At 39.4% G+C, this 15,536-nt stretch overlaps 1 protein-coding gene across 5 annotated transcripts in view; it reads right to left on the bottom strand.

Annotated features, from left to right (window-relative positions):
- Positions 1 to 731: 731 nt before the first annotated feature.
- scap (SREBF chaperone) overlaps positions 732 to 15,536 on the bottom strand; it is a 29,561-nt gene continuing 14,756 nt past the window's right edge. For all 5 annotated transcript variants that reach the window (XM_015054405.1, XM_015054404.1, XM_015054403.1 and 2 more), the window contains exons 9-23: positions 14,098 to 14,210; positions 13,915 to 14,009; positions 13,701 to 13,799; positions 13,264 to 13,476; positions 12,120 to 12,499; positions 11,281 to 11,430; positions 9,206 to 9,407; positions 8,998 to 9,113; positions 6,771 to 7,302; positions 6,268 to 6,353; positions 5,963 to 6,045; positions 5,617 to 5,783; positions 5,415 to 5,495; positions 4,657 to 4,863; positions 732 to 3,803 (exon numbers count right to left, since the gene is read on the bottom strand). In XM_015054405.1, the coding sequence (XP_014909891.1) occupies positions 3,558 to 3,803; positions 4,657 to 4,863; positions 5,415 to 5,495; positions 5,617 to 5,783; positions 5,963 to 6,045; positions 6,268 to 6,353; positions 6,771 to 7,302; positions 8,998 to 9,113; positions 9,206 to 9,407; positions 11,281 to 11,430; positions 12,120 to 12,499; positions 13,264 to 13,476; positions 13,701 to 13,799; positions 13,915 to 14,009; positions 14,098 to 14,210 (2,770 nt within the window). In that variant the 3' untranslated portion in view covers positions 732 to 3,557. The remainder of the gene's footprint in view (positions 3,804 to 4,656; positions 4,864 to 5,414; positions 5,496 to 5,616; positions 5,784 to 5,962; positions 6,046 to 6,267; positions 6,354 to 6,770; positions 7,303 to 8,997; positions 9,114 to 9,205; positions 9,408 to 11,280; positions 11,431 to 12,119; positions 12,500 to 13,263; positions 13,477 to 13,700; positions 13,800 to 13,914; positions 14,010 to 14,097; positions 14,211 to 15,536) is intronic.

Below are 15,536 nucleotides of genomic sequence, written 5' to 3'. Positions count from 1 at the left end.
TACAAAATAAGTTACCTCTGTTACAACAGCCTGCAGAAATCTATCACGAGAGGCAGATTTTGTTTGCTCTGCTTAAAGGTTTTGTCCAGATGTGTAGATGAAATTATATTGACTGATTTCTGCACAGGTACAGGAACTGTCTGCATCTCTCTGCACCCACAGACTCGATATGGAGAAACTGAAAGCATGGGAAGGTGTTCGAATGAAGCACGGAGCTCATCAGTTACCAGGCAGAGTGCTGCTGAATATGGATTATTATAAAAAGGTCCGTATCTGAACCAAAACATTCATAAAAAGGCTAAGACTGAAGTGAACTTGCTCCTTAAAAAAATGTTTGGCATTTTGGTAAATATGAATATTTATCAAACCGTTTCTAATAGCTACCACACTCTGTACCATCATTAACCAATGGACTGGAACAAGGACCGATCGAGGGACAACGAAGAGCGAGAAAAATGTGGGCTCAACGCCTGAGATCATTTTACGAAAACAGATTAGAGCCACTGAATTTTTGGAGGAGGGGTGTTCCCTCAAAATTGAGATGGACAAAAAAGTCAGAATGGGCACCTCAGAGCAACCGGCTTCAAACATGTTTGTTGTGTTTAAGATTAAAAATTAATAATTCTGAGTTGTTTCTCAAATCCAGAGAGGGAAAAACGTCTGAATTCAGGTAAATAAAAGTTACATTTCTGATTTTTTTGTCAGTTCTTTTGCTGAGGGATCTCTGAAGGGTATCTTAAACTTTTTTAATCAGTCTTTTTAGCCGGAGGGCTCTCTAAAGATAAGGATTATAAGGACTGAGATTAAAGCCAGAATTCTGACTTGTTTCTCCAATTGAGAACATTTTATTTAATTTGGACAGAAAAATGTCAAAGTAGACATAAAAGTCAAAAAGTCAATTCTTCCTTTTTTGTCAGGAGATAAGTTTTGTCAGAATAAAGTCAGAGTTCTGATTTGTTTCTCAAATTCAGAAGAAAGAAAGGCAGAAATTTGATTTAAGTAGAGTCAGTGGCCCTAATCCTCTTGCGTGTAATTTCATTATCAGTCACATGTTTTTCTAATATTTAGCAGCAATAAAAAAATCTCCAGAGGGTAGATTTATCGTCGTCCTAACTGGATGTAAATATTCTGTTCTCAGCACTTAAAAACATTTATATTTTCTAAAATGCCAAACTTCAGCTTTAACTCATTCACAGTTCTAGAAGGAAAACCAGTTAGAAATAATATCAAAAAACAAAAACTACACAAATCTAATTCCAAAGCTTTTCTCGACTAGACAGCAGGAAACGAACGAACAAGGCGGCCACATGGCCTGGTTTCTGTGGGACGCAGGCGCAATTTGAGACTTCTTGTTTGAATCATAATTAGAAAAACCCAAGTTCTCATAATCTGCGAGGGTCAGCTGCTTGTTCCCTGAATGTAAACACGTTGGCAGCGTCCCAGAGAAACCACAGCTTGTGTTACCAGTGCTGCAGATGTGTGGGAACCTAAACGCGCCCACCGCTCCTAACTGGAAGCTGACGTTAGCAACAAAAAAAAAGTGCATTAAAATGTGTGAACATATCAAATAGAGTCAGTTAGTAGTGCACTCAGCTCATGTTGTGAGGGAATAACGTGGCTGGCCTGAGGCTACATTCAGAAGACAAACTGTAGCTGGGAAGATGGTGAAAATACATTCTGGATTTTCTTTGCTTGGGAGGGAAAAAGTCGATCATGTGACGATGTGGATTACATTCTCAACAGATTTCTAAACTGCAAGTGAGGAGATCAGGGAACACAACTTTGATTCCTTTTATTCAGTCTAATGAATGATTCTGGGTTAAAAAGGATGGGTAAACGTTGCTGAGGTTTAGAAATCTGAAACAAAAATCTGAGCAGAGAAATACAGATTTGTTTTTTGTTTTTGGTCTAATGAAAGCGTTTTCCTGATCTGTAAATCTGCAGGTAATTCAAAGAATGCAACTTGAAAAAGTACCAGGGGTTCAGTTACATTTTTATACAGCTTGATCTCTCTAATGTCTGACTGGCTCTCGCAGGAATAGTGATGCACCGGTCAGACATGTGGGTCTGCAAAACTTTGACTCAAATTGCGATTCCACTATAATTAACATTTTTAAATATTTTAGCCTAGTCTTCCTGCCATGAGTGGAAGCAACTCTGAACTGAGCATTTATGATGCAGGAATTACTGTAAAACATCACAGAACTTGGCATTTTTAAACCATTTTAGAGATGAACGCACTTTGAACATCACTTTCAGCGGTAAATGTAAAACTTTACCTCCACTTTGTTAAAGAGCCTGCCAACATTTCCAGATCCAGCTTCTTTAACTTTCATTATCTAGAGTCTTGCAGCCTGACTGAATCAAAATTCTTGTTAAATTGCTTCTTCCACGTTCTAGGCTTCGTTTTTAAACAATTTACTGATACAGAAATAGTTAACTTTGCGCTTTCTTCGTTCAGTAACAACGTCCCAGTGCAGGGCAATGATTTAGTTCATGGGGACCTAAAAAATGACATGTTTTCTTTTACACTACTATTGGGAAGAGAAATTATAAACAGAGGCTTCCTTTGGGTTTGAAAGTCTGGACGTGACCAAAAGAAAGTGATTCGGAAAAATAACCTCAGAAGGCGACACAAGCGTAAAGAAGGCGGTGAGAACTCGTGCACAACATCATCAGTCAACAAAATTCAAGAATGGAGGTAGCCTGATGAAGGAGTGGCGTGAATCAGACCCCGCCCCCAGCCCCGCCCACTCACGCAGGACTCTGAGGCAGTTTGGACTCAACGCCTCCAACACTTTCCAGCTTAATATTAAAAGCGGCCAGTTTTAAAAAGTTGGCTCAACGCTGCCAGACAAACACCTTCCTACATTTAAAGTCATCATCATTTCCACTTAATATTGAAGTTTAAGAGTTGGGATTAACCACTCACAAACAAACTGTTACTTAAAAACATATTGCTAATAAATAATAGATTTATACATATAAAAACATCCTCCACCGGAGGTTTACTTTTTACAGTAATCACCAGTTCTCCCCCCATCCCGACTCACACACACTCACACACTTCCTCACAATTCAGTTCTTCCTCTCAGAAGGTGTTTGCTTGAAAAAAAGAAGAAAAAGGCTTGGATTAGGTTTCATGCACACACACAAACACTCTCGCATAACTCTGTTCATCCCAACAGGCTGCAGAACTGTGACTTCATTTCCTGTCAAGTGAACGGCACAGCAGGAATATTAAAAAAAACAAACAAAAAAACAACAAAAACTGATAAAACAGGAAACTGCTCCATCTTCCTCATTCAGAGGGTCGGATCACAGAAGGTCCCATCCAAGTCAGCAGCATCCAGGGCAGAGCGACGAAGCAAACGCACAAGCCCGCACTTAAAATGAACAAAAAGATGGGGAATGATGGATTTGATTTCATATCCCATGACCCTTGTGATAGTTTTTCCTTTCTCAACATCTGAACTTCTGATATATGACAAAAAAAAAAAGGTAAGATGATAGAGCCGAGTGAGTGTTTCCCACCCGGTGCCAGCTGCCCATCTTCCTCAGTCCAGTTTCTCCAGCACTGAGGGAACGTAGACCAGGCTGAGCTCGCTGCCGAAGTCGCAGACGATGGCGGCGTTGTCCAGCACCAGCAGCTGCCGGACGCCCTGACCGTCGCCGCTCTGGCTCAGGTAGACGGTCTGCAGCAAGTCGCCGAAATTCAGGTCCCAGAAGGAGACGCAGCCCTGGCCCCCCGTCACCAGCAGAGACTCTGAGATCACGCCAAGACTGGCCCCACAGCCATCCTCCTGGTGACCACAAACAACCAGTTGAAGGAGGATTTTTTTAACCTCGCCTCATACAGGTTGGCAGCAGAAGTCAACAAGTGGTTAAAACAAATGTTGTTAAACCAACTGGTGGTGAAATTGCACGTATCCATGATAGAAGCAAGAAATCTAGGCAAAAATGGTGGATAGCACGGGTAAATTAGCAGCTAGTTAGCAGTAGCATCAACAGCCTTGAGTCACTCAAACTAATGCCAGACAAGAAGGTCCTACCACGACAAAATTTAATGTAGTGTAGGCCAACTATCACAAAAACAAAAATCAATCAACAATGAATTTAAGACATTTTAAGGCCTTAACCCTTTTGTTTCATCAAGTCAAACTTTAGGACATTTTTAATGCCACCTTGAATGAAATTTAAGACAGAAAGTCCTATAAATAGAAGAATGGTTGGGAGAACTTGCTGCATTACAACAAGCAGAGCAAAAACTCTGAACTCAGCTTTATGCTTCTCACTTTGCATTTGGCTCATTAAGCCCCATAGAGCCGAGCGTAACGGTTTTTTTAATCTATCCTTATATTTGCTGGCAGGAGCAGCAGAGGTCAGCAAGTGGCCAAAACGAATGTTGTCCTCACAACTGGCGATAAATTTGCACTTAGATTATGGAGGCAATTAAGCTAGCTAGCTAGCAATGGTAAATTAGCAACTAATTAGCAGTAGCCTCACTGAACGCAGTGAAGACGTTTGCAAACGACTCAAACTTTTGTCTGACAGAAGAGTCCCAGAGGCAAAAATGACTTTAAAATGTTATGCAAAACATATTTTCTCTGGTCTTCTTTGTATTTCTACTATTACTTTCTGCGACCCGTTCGGTACCTGCTGTATGGAGTACAGTTTGATGCCAGTGCTGCGGTCCCAGATACAGATGAGGTCATCCAGTCCTGAGCTGATGACACAAGAGGTAGTGCAGACCAGGGATGTGACGTCGCCACGGTGACCGTAGACGTGGCTGACGCGGCTTCCTGTCAGGACATCCCACAGGCAGATGGCGCCGTCCTGCCCACCGCTTGCTAGAACCATCGTCTGATGAAAAAAATAAATGATGACTTTTCTATTTGTTTGAATGATGGAGTATTAGGGCCACGCTAAGAAAATAATAATAAAAAAATGACATAAAATTAAGAGAACAAAGTCATAATATTACAAGAAAAATGTTGTAGTTTTACAATAAAAAAGTTATAATATTATGGCTTTATTCTAGTAATATTACAACTTTATTTTTGTAATAATGACTTTATTCCTGTCCTATTCGACTTCATTCATTCTTTCAATGGAGTCATTTCATACTCCATTGTCTAAGTTTTGATTACTTTCATTTAAAAAAAAATCATAGAAATATTATCATATAAATTAATAACCTTGTATGTTAAATGTTGAAACTACTTACAGAGCTTTAAAAAATAGGAACTACATGATGAAAAAAATGCATTTTTTGCAGAATTTAAAACTACACCCTGTTTTAAACAACCTGAACACATTTAGTTTTCTATAGTCAACATTTGTAGACTAAATTATGTCTGACTATTTGGTGCTTTAGCCATTTGATAGAAGAGTAAAGATGTATTGTTACTGACCTGGTCAATGTAGATGGCTGTGATCCCCCCAGAGTGACCCTGCAGGGTAAAAAGGCAGCAGGAGTCCTCCAGACGATAAACCTGACCAAACGGTACATAATAAGAGTATGTGTTTCCTTTTCTGTTGCGTTTTATAAAAACAGAGAAGCCAGTGACGTTTTAAGACAGTGTGGTAGTAAATCGTATGAGGTTTGGAGTTTACCCTGACTGTGTGGTCCTGGCTGCCGGTGACCACCCTGCCTGCGGCCGCTCGCAGCACAGTGATCGGCTTCTGGTGGGCACACTGCACAGAGCGCGTGAGCTGACAGCTGATCAGGTCCTCGCTGCTGTAACAGGGAGACGGGGGCATGCTGCCTCGCCCAGGGGCACCTGAAGGCATCACAGCAGGGATCACTGCTCTGTTACTGGAGCTTTTCCAGGCCATTTCTGTCTCAATGTCTAATACAGAAGTTTATTGACATTTTTGAAAGAATCTATATCACATTTACTAATCGAATACCCTAAATAGTGTCACATTTCAGGTCAAATAATTATAAAGATCATCTCACCTCTGTACTGCAGCAGACCCAGAGGTTTGTTAATCTCAACAGTGAAGAAATCTAACGACCCGTTGAGTCGTGCTGCCACGATTCTGAGAACAGAAAGTCAGAAAAGATATCAGAACCTGATGTATTTCTCCCACTTTTCACATCCAACTTTACAAATGTTAAAAATAAGCAAAGAGAAATAAATTGATACAAAAAGAAAACATTTTTTAAATTAAATAAACAAAAACACAGACATCTATATAAATATGTGTGTAGTTTTTGTTTATTTTTGTTTTAAGACAACAAGTAAAAGATCTGAGTTTTACCTGTTGTTAAGAAACGCCAGCGCGGTGATACCAGAGACTCCATCTTCATTGCTGCACCGCAGAGACCCCTCTACTGCGTCCCACAGCTGGAACCACATGAAAAAATTCACTTTATTTTAAATGTTGTTTAGTTCCTTAAATACACGAGACCTCTAATTGTTGTTTACTTCAAAGTAGGGCTGGAATGACTACTAATCAGGATTAATTGATTACTGAAATAATCGCCAACTAATTTAGTAAATGGTTCATCGTTAACTGGAGCATACAGACACTGCAGAAGGCCCAGTGCCGAAGGACACACTCAGAGCAAATTAGGCCAAAACTGTGCAATAAATATATACGATTTACATTTAAGATTTCAATATGTAAATATGTCAGTAAATATGTTCTACCCAAAACTAGGGTTAACACGACAAGAGATTTTTATTACCTACAGCCATCAGCATCTACAATAACTCTTGAATTAAATGAGCCATAACAACATTTAATTTAGTTTCACACACCTCCAGTTTGCCGCTGCTCCTCCCAGCAGCGATCAGATTCCCTCTCAGCTCCATGGCCCAGACGGAGCTTTCCCAGTCTCCAGCGGACTGCGTCCCAGCCCCGGCAGCCTGGTTCGGGGGCCCACATGCGTCCCCCAGGCTCAGGCTCCTCTGGAGATGTGTGGCTGAAGGAGGCGAGGAGGAAGCGGAGGAAGGAGACGGGTACGTAGACGGCGACGGAGGCTCATGCTCCATGTAGGCGCGCTCCACCAGCCCTCCGAAGTCGAACCCTCCTCTGGGCGGCGTGGCGAGGTTGGAGGGCGGCTGGGAGGTGAAGTTGGTGTCGATGAGCGGAGTCAGGTCGGGCTGGTCGGTGAAGAGAGGCGGCCGGGTCGGAGCGGTGCGACGTCTCAGCGGGTAGCAGTCGTCCTCCGATGCCCCGTCACAGCTGAGGTTCGGGTCTCTAGAGTCACAGGCGCAGTCGCACTCTGCAGTCATCGTGTCCCAGACGTCTCGCTGCTCCCAGCAGCCACTGCTGCTGCATCGTCTTAATCTGTAGAGAAAACAGAACAATCAGATGGATACGAAGAGAGAGCAGCCTGCTTCTTCCTCCAAGAGGTCACAATAAATGGGAGGGAAGATGGGAAAAGCCTTCAAACTGCACTGATGTGAAAACTTGGCCCGATGTTAATATCGCTGTTCAGGCAGAGGTGGTATTTTCCTATACCGAGTATTTTATATATTTCACTATGCGCTGCATCGCTTTCGTCGCATGATCAACCTCCTCAGCTCCACCTCCACAAACAAACAGCAACAAGCTGGCGAAAAATATCAGTTAATGTGGCCCAGTTTTACTTATCGGACCAATACCGACATGTTAAAAATGACTAATATCAGTAAATACTGATGTTGATGCAAATAATCTCTTACTGAACAAACATAAATAACCAACTTTTAACTTGCGTATATTTATTCAGCGCAGGAAAAAAAACTATTGTTTTGAACAAAATCACTAATTTTGTGACTGGAACTGTTTTCATGTTGAGATTTTTTCTGTTTTTTTGTTTTTTTTAATCTAGCATTTCCAATAATTTATGGACTTCAGTAAATTTTATGGGGACTTATGAAGAGATGACCCACAGATTCCTCAGTGCACATAGCAGACAGAATAAAGTTGTTTACAACGTTTGTCCTTTGTTTAGTGATGAAGAGCTCAATGTTACTCTCATCAGACTAAAGCACACAATTCTAATTAACAGTCTAAAAAGCTACACATCTTTACATTTGTGATGTTAGAACACTTTCCAAAAACAGCATTTAATGGTTGCTAGAGAGACATTTTATCATTAAGCTTTGCAGATTTTTGATGCCAAAATGAATAAAAATGGGTCCTCATTAAGCCTCATTGGCAGTGAAAAAGAGAAATATGCTTATATGTCACACCATATTTATGGCCCCTGGAAACAGGGGTCTTGCATTACTAATTAGTTCCCAGAAAACTCAGATTAAATTTAAAAAAGCTAATCATAAATTTAAAAAATATTTTAATCACTTTCATTTTGTAGGAAATGTTGGGATTGCCAGTAAGAGTGACTCCAGTTCTTTTGTTAAAAACTGAATTAACTCATATTTAAGGTTTAAAGTTACCCTTAAATTATCAGTGCTCCTTCAATTAAAGTAAAGTACAAACATTTATTTTAAAGCTACATTTGTCAGACATAACATTACATTTGGCATTATCTGTAAGCCCTAAACTCTAAAAATCATAATAAAGGCTTCAAATATTTTACTCTGTCACTAATCTAAATAATATGCAGGTTCCATTTTCTTATATTTTCATGATATTTAACATTTTTAGCTGCACCAGTAATGCAAGTTAGGAAATCATTTGGAGGACTTGCTACAAGCACTTTTGTTTCAAGAAATTTAACGACATTTCATGGTTCAATTTACTTTTAAACATGTTTGGAGAGCTACTGAGCACAGAGATGAACTACAGTGATCAGGAGGGTGTACATTAGTCATAATTACAAGTCTGCAACGTGGAACCTTCCTACAAAGTCAACCTGACCTCTCTGTGTTTTTATTACAGCGTCATAAAATGCAGATAAGGGTTCATAAAAAGACAAAATGTTCTCATTGTTTTCCTTGTCCCAAACAGAAGAATTGTAAATAATCAAACTGGTTAAAGTCTGGGCAGCTTCTAAGGGCAGCGTAGCTGAAGAGGAAATTCAGATTGTGACCTCACCCTTGCTTTGGGATGACCGTCAGACAGTCACCAGTCTGGGCATCCCAAACACGGATCTGTCCCGCCAAGCAGCAGCTGGCCAGCAGCATCCCATCGCTGGCCAAACACTCGATGTCCTACAAGAACCAACGAGAGGAGTCATGTTTGCAAACACGCTTTATAATAATACCGTGAAGCATTTTTATTAGTCTTCCGAAGCCCTTCTTACCATACTGTGTCCCCTCAGCAGCAGAGGGGAGATCTCACTGACAGGTGGAGAATAACCGTAATCGTCGCAGGGCAGTTCGCCTCGTCGCCGACGCCCGTGAGCAACGCCGTTTCGGCCGTAGTTACGGGGACAGAGAACGCGGTAGAGGCAGAAGAGCAGCAGAACCAGCAGGACGCCTGCAGCCAGGCCCAAAGCAGCAACCCTGGACAGGAAGTGGGGAGAAGAAGGCAGAAATGATGAAACTCTCTCAGAATGAGCGCAGTAAAAAAAAATATTTCTAATCCATGAACCGGCGATCATGTAAACATCTGCACAAGTGGAGATGTTTATGTCTTAAACATACTTCACAAGATGCTGACAAGGAAAATCCGCCTGCTGTCAACTGAGGAATGTGGAGTTAAAATGATGATGAGATAATGACCTTCTCTGACCAAAACTGGCTTTGAAACAACTTAATGTAAAGTTTGGAGCTTGAAGAATCCTAACATTTGGTTATTTTACTTTCTAAACTACAGTAACCTGAATTTGACTTTTTTAAACAGGAATTAAAAATGTAAAAAGTAGAACAGAAAAGGCGAGGATTTAACCAGCCTAAGGTCTAAGTGTTAAAACTTCCAATTACTGGCCCGTAAAGAAACAGTCAACGTCTTGTCATTTATTTCTGAAAAAAAAAAAAAAAAATGTATGCAAAAAGGTTTGCTGTTTTATTCCGTTTAAATCTAATGAGGGGATAAGATGTATCTGGTCTCAACTCTTCATCTAAGAAAAGGAGAAAAAAAATAGAAAAATGTAACACAGAACTGACATAAATAGCAATAATTAGGCCATGATTTTTACTTTTTTTTGTTTTGTTTTCACCATTCAAGCCAGTCAAAGCGGATGTCTGGGAAGAAACCAGTGCACATTCCACTTCTGTGTAAGAACCAGTTTATACTTGACTCCAAAGCAAATCGCATGTTATCTCAACGGCGCCTCAGGTTTATCTTTACCAGCATGAAGCAGCAGCAATTTTCCAGAAATCTGGGAAGAGGACATGGAAATGTTTTGTTTTGAATACTTGGAATCTGTGTGAGACATTCCTAGTAAGAGAATCTCCCAGCCGATTTAAATCTATTTTACCGACTTATCCCCCCTGTGGTAAAAAAAAAAAAAAATAAAATAAAAAATGTTATAAAAAGAAGTTTTTCGGGTCTCATTAAATTATGCAACACTGATCTTTAGCACACTGGTCTTCTATCTGTTTCAGGGTCAGATGAACTCAACAGCCTCTTCTCCAACTGTGAGGGTCACAACCCTGACCCAAATATTTGAAAACTAACATACAGACTGAAATGAAAAGATCAGCTTCCACTCCGGTGAACTGCAGTTGGGAGAAAACACAATGTCTTATATAACACAGAACAAAGATAACTCAACTCCAGACTCTGACATTGTTGGAGCGAAGGTAGATGAAGAAGATGATAAAAGATGACTGGGTAGAAATACTGAACTGTGTAAAATCACACGTTAATTTGTGAATGTAGCCTAATAATGATTTGAAATTAGAAAAGTAGTTCCAGATTTTATATGATAAATCTGAAACTTAGTACAACATCTCAGTAAACTATAAAACCCAGCATAGTTCAGCTGCATAGAAATCCTTTCTGAGGAGGATTAGCTACATTTTTCTACACCTGATTGCTCCATCTGTAGATTCAGATATCAAGCAGTCAGTCTGATATTAAAACTGTCCGTTACTCTTTAGTTTTCTCAGGTTCTGTAGCATTTCTTAAAAAATAATTTGGAAGCCCTTTTGCACAAAGTACAATGCAAAGGCAACTAATTATTTAAAATATATGAAGTGGGTTACATGTGGTAAACAAGCATTCTGCATATAAGACACAACTCTTAGATGAGCATAAATAAATACGACTTAAAATTATTTCATCACCTTAAATACTTCCAGACATGTTTGGTCTAACTGAAATAAAATCAGGACGCTTTTTCTGAATGAAGTAAAATATTCTTTTCTGATGCATTTAAAGGAAACAAAGTGGGTTTTATACACAGAGGTCTGTGTATTTCAGAGTACTCACTTGTAGAGGGTGAGGTCTGTCTGTATATCTGCAGAAACTTTAGGGATTAGTGGAGGAGGGTGTCTCGTGTCCTGAGGGTGACGCGTTTCAATGGCCTCCTGGGGGCTCAAGTGAATCGTGACGGGAATTACCGGGAGAAGGCTGATGTACCTAAAATTGACAAGGAAGATGACATTTTTGATCCAAAAATTAGATTTTAAAATAAAGGAAGACACAGCTTTAATTTTTCATGCCTTCTTGAAAACAAAAAAAGCAGCTGAAAGTAATTTTGATGGTAAAGTCAAAGGTGAGTAATGTTAGATTTATTAAGAATGTCATCTTGCAATCATAGTGAAAACATTAGGGTACTTTTTTTGTTTTTTACTAAAATAAAAAAGCATTATTATACAGAGTAATAAAACCCACTCTTAAAGTAACAGAAGATTGAAACAAAATAAAAATGTATTTCTTGAATGACTGGCAGATACATGTATTTTTTTAAATCATTTTTAAGATTGTTCAAAAAAAACAAAACTATAATCCTGTTCTTAAATCAAAGAGAAAATCTGACCCAACCATGATTTCAATGCAAGTCATTTGATAAAAGTACTGCTGTGATTTTACTAAAGTTACTAATAACGCTTTGCTAACATTTTAGAGAAAAGTTTGTAAATTTAACTGGAAACTGAAATCAGAAGGAAAATAAAACCTAACCAATATACACTAAGATTGATTTTCTATTTGTATTTACAAATCTTTTTCTAGTTACATAAAGTTCAATATAACAAACGTTTAAATCCAGTCTCCTATTTTAGAGTTACAGACAAAATACTAAATTTGTAATTTGAGGCAATACTCACTTCTTTGCTAAAGTTATATTGTAGTAGCTGAAAAGCGACGGCCAATGCCTAAAAGACAATCTCCTCCATCCTTCCTCATCTTCGGCCCCCCAGGTGATCTGGGGCACGGAGGGCGGGGCGTGAGGAAGAGGTCCTGCTGGCCCAAGGTGACCTTGCGATTGGTTTTCAGGTAGTGGAGTTGGAGCCGGAGCACGGTGGATGCTCAGGGTGCTGGTAGGATCCCCGCCACGGAAAACCGGTGCCACTGCCAGATGGGGGCTTAAACCGCCTCCACCAGAGTCCCCCAGGGGGCTCTGCTCAGACACCTGCGCAGCCAGGTAGGTGCGGATTCCAGCCGGGTCCGTGTAGACAAGGATGCCGATCCAGATTACCGTACCAACCTGAAAATGTGGAGAGAAAGTGAGATTAGAACTTGTGAATCTGTTGAGTTGGGATTCACAAGTTCCCAACTCATGGTTTGGGAACTTGTGCTCATGGTTTAATAAACCTTAATAAAAATACTACAATTTCAGAATATTAACATTAGAAACTAAAAAAAAATATTTACAATTATTTGTTTTAATTTAAGTCAGAAAAAGTCAATATCCTGATGCTGATAAAATAATAAAACATTTTATGTTACCTACATTTTTCATTGGCATTTTGATTATGATACATAGACTTAATTAAAAATACAGAATAATAGAACAAATTTAGTAAGATCCAGTGGTCTTCTTAGGCAGAGTGTTTGGAGTCAATTGGTTTTGTCTTCCTTGTAAGTGAGGAAAACGTATAGAAACCTTTCAACCAGCTGACCAGCAGAGCGCAGCAGCAGGTGGGGGAGGAGCTACATTAGTCGAACTCCAGCCACTTCAGGACATTGTCTAATAATCTTATAAAAACACCGTAAAACATTTGGTATGTAGGACGTTTTTATGATTTTGAATCCTCAACCTTAAGAGTTAGTTTCTCAAAGAAAAAGTAAAAATAAACACCTTTGACCTTAGAAACAGAACAAAGCCCCCCAAAAGTTCAACTTCAGCTACAATAGTGGCTTAATAGAAAAAAAGCAACCAGAATTAGATTAATCAAATAATAAATTGACTTAAAACTTAATTTAAAAACTAAAACCAGTCAGCACACGTAGCATAAAGAGCTGACTCACCATGATGATGCGCTGGGCCAGGCGTGTGCGGGCCAGGAAGTACACAACACGCAGTCTTTTAGGGAGCCTCAGGTTCCTGAAGGCCGGGGTCTGCAGGGTGATTGTGTGGGGGGACGGCCGAGGCGGAGGAGGGGCCTCTCGTGTTCGCAGGGGTCCCGGTTTTGATGGAGGCAGGCCGGCCTCGGCGGGAAGCCGGCGGTTCAGGTCAGCCAGCTGTAATTAATTTAGATTAATTTTTAAAATTACCATCAATAAAGTTGCATAGGAAGACATTCACCAATTTCTTGATTATTATTTATTCGCTAAACACTGTTGTTTACCCTCGTATGCAAAAAAGCTAATGTAACTTAGGTTGTATCTGAAATAGGACTCCTTCTCAGAAGTAAAAAAAAAAAATGTTTTCTTATTAAATGTTTGTTTTTTCATGCAAGTCTCACCTCCATACGGCGAATATCTATAGACAGGACTGTTGTGAAGAAAAACATCTGCAGAAAAAAGTCAGAAACGAGCCCCACGACGGCAAAAAGACAAAACTCCTGCATAAGACAAAAATTTGTTTACATCACTTTATATTCTTTAACTTTATCTTTTTTTTTATAGACACAATCATGTTTTTCTCATGATGCAATAATTAAAGCAAATTTCTCCAACCTGGATAGCTGGCACCAAGGTGAAATATCCAATCAGGATGATGCACAGCTCAGTGGCCATGTTCTTCATGATAGACCAGCTCTCATTACTAAGGCCTAGTGAGGGCAAAGGACAAAACATAAAGGGTACTACATGTTTTTAATCCCAGTGAATCCTAAAAGGATGACTGGGTGAAAACCTTACCCTGAGCAATTCGAAGTTTGACCTCAAGGTCAACGGGGGTGGAAACCACAGACTTGGTGAGCACCAACACATTTTCCAGGCCGATCACGACAACAAGGTAAGGGAAGATCTCACTGCAAGGAAACAAAAGGTACATTAACCATATAAGAGTCAGAAAGCTTCAAAATCTTAAAGAAATCACAACTGGCGTTTGCAGCATTGTCATTTAGAGGAACTCTTCTGACTGACGAAGACCCGTTCTAACCTCATAAACACTCTTAGCATTCAGACATCACATCGTACATGGTGAGCTGGATAAAAGTTCTCTGAAGATGTTTCTCCTTTCAACAAAATTTGTAATATTAGATCCATTCCTGGCAGATAAGGAACATGTTAAGAAACTGTAATTAGACTGATAGAGTTTGATGGCTAAAATATTACATTGTGAAAATTAAAATTTTAACTGTGTTGGCTGCTTTATGTGAGGAAAATAGATTTTCAGCTGCTTCTATTCACTTCTGCCAACAAAGCATTTTGGTTATTAAGTTGTGGGAAGAAATGTGCTGGACCACGATTAACACAGCTGCTCAGAACAGGAGCAGAAATAACATCTGCTTGGACGACGGTAGAATTTCTGTTTTTTTGAATTTCACACTTTGACCCAAGATGTTATTCACCACCATGTTGAAATAATTACAGACCAGAATGATCCGTCTCCTTATCACTGCCTCATGAAGGCTGTAACCAGCCTTAGGCAACTTTATGCTTGTACTCAGATACTTTCTTTAATGTTCTCTACACATATTTCTTCACTTCAGATTAGGCTGGGCTATCTGCTTTACAAATAAAATATCTTAATGACAGAAAATACTTCAAAAAACTTGCTTGCATTTTAATTATCCCTTCTGGAACTTGACCTACATTTAAACTTGAAGTAAATACAAGCTATAAAACATGTTTGTTAAACAAGATAGTATGTAATGGGAGGGCTGATATAACTCTGATCCATGAAGATACAAAGCATGCATTGGTGAAAAAAATAAAAAATTAAATCTTCATAAACAGAAAATTCAATGAATCAATGAGATCAATTTATTGCCCAGGCCTACTTTGGATATGAAAGTGAATGCAGCTATCATAAACTACAAAATACACGTGGCATAAGCACCTGAATAATCCACCTTCATCAGATTTATGTGGTCCACAAGATAAGCCTCTTCAATTAGTTGTAAACACATAAGAAAACCAACCACAAGCCAAATAAATATAATCCTCATGCACCATAAAAAAAAGGTTAACATTAAAATTATGTCATAAAAATGAGAAAGCTCACACAAACTGCAATAAAATCTGTTTGTCAAAGGGATTTTTCTGAGAGAAGTAAAGTTTTCTTCAGAAAAACAGCCAATCTGAACATTTTGTTAGCAACTAATTGATCCCTGCAGGGAATTTCCTCCCAT

Source organism: Poecilia latipinna, unplaced genomic scaffold, assembly GCF_001443285.1.
Source record: "Poecilia latipinna isolate Pla-1442-1.1 unplaced genomic scaffold, P_latipinna-1.0 Scaffold1250, whole genome shotgun sequence".
NCBI classification, from domain to species: Eukaryota; Metazoa; Chordata; class Actinopteri; order Cyprinodontiformes; family Poeciliidae; genus Poecilia; species Poecilia latipinna.
Note: the sequence above shows the minus strand (reverse complement) of the source record. Positions and strands in the feature narration are given on the sequence as shown.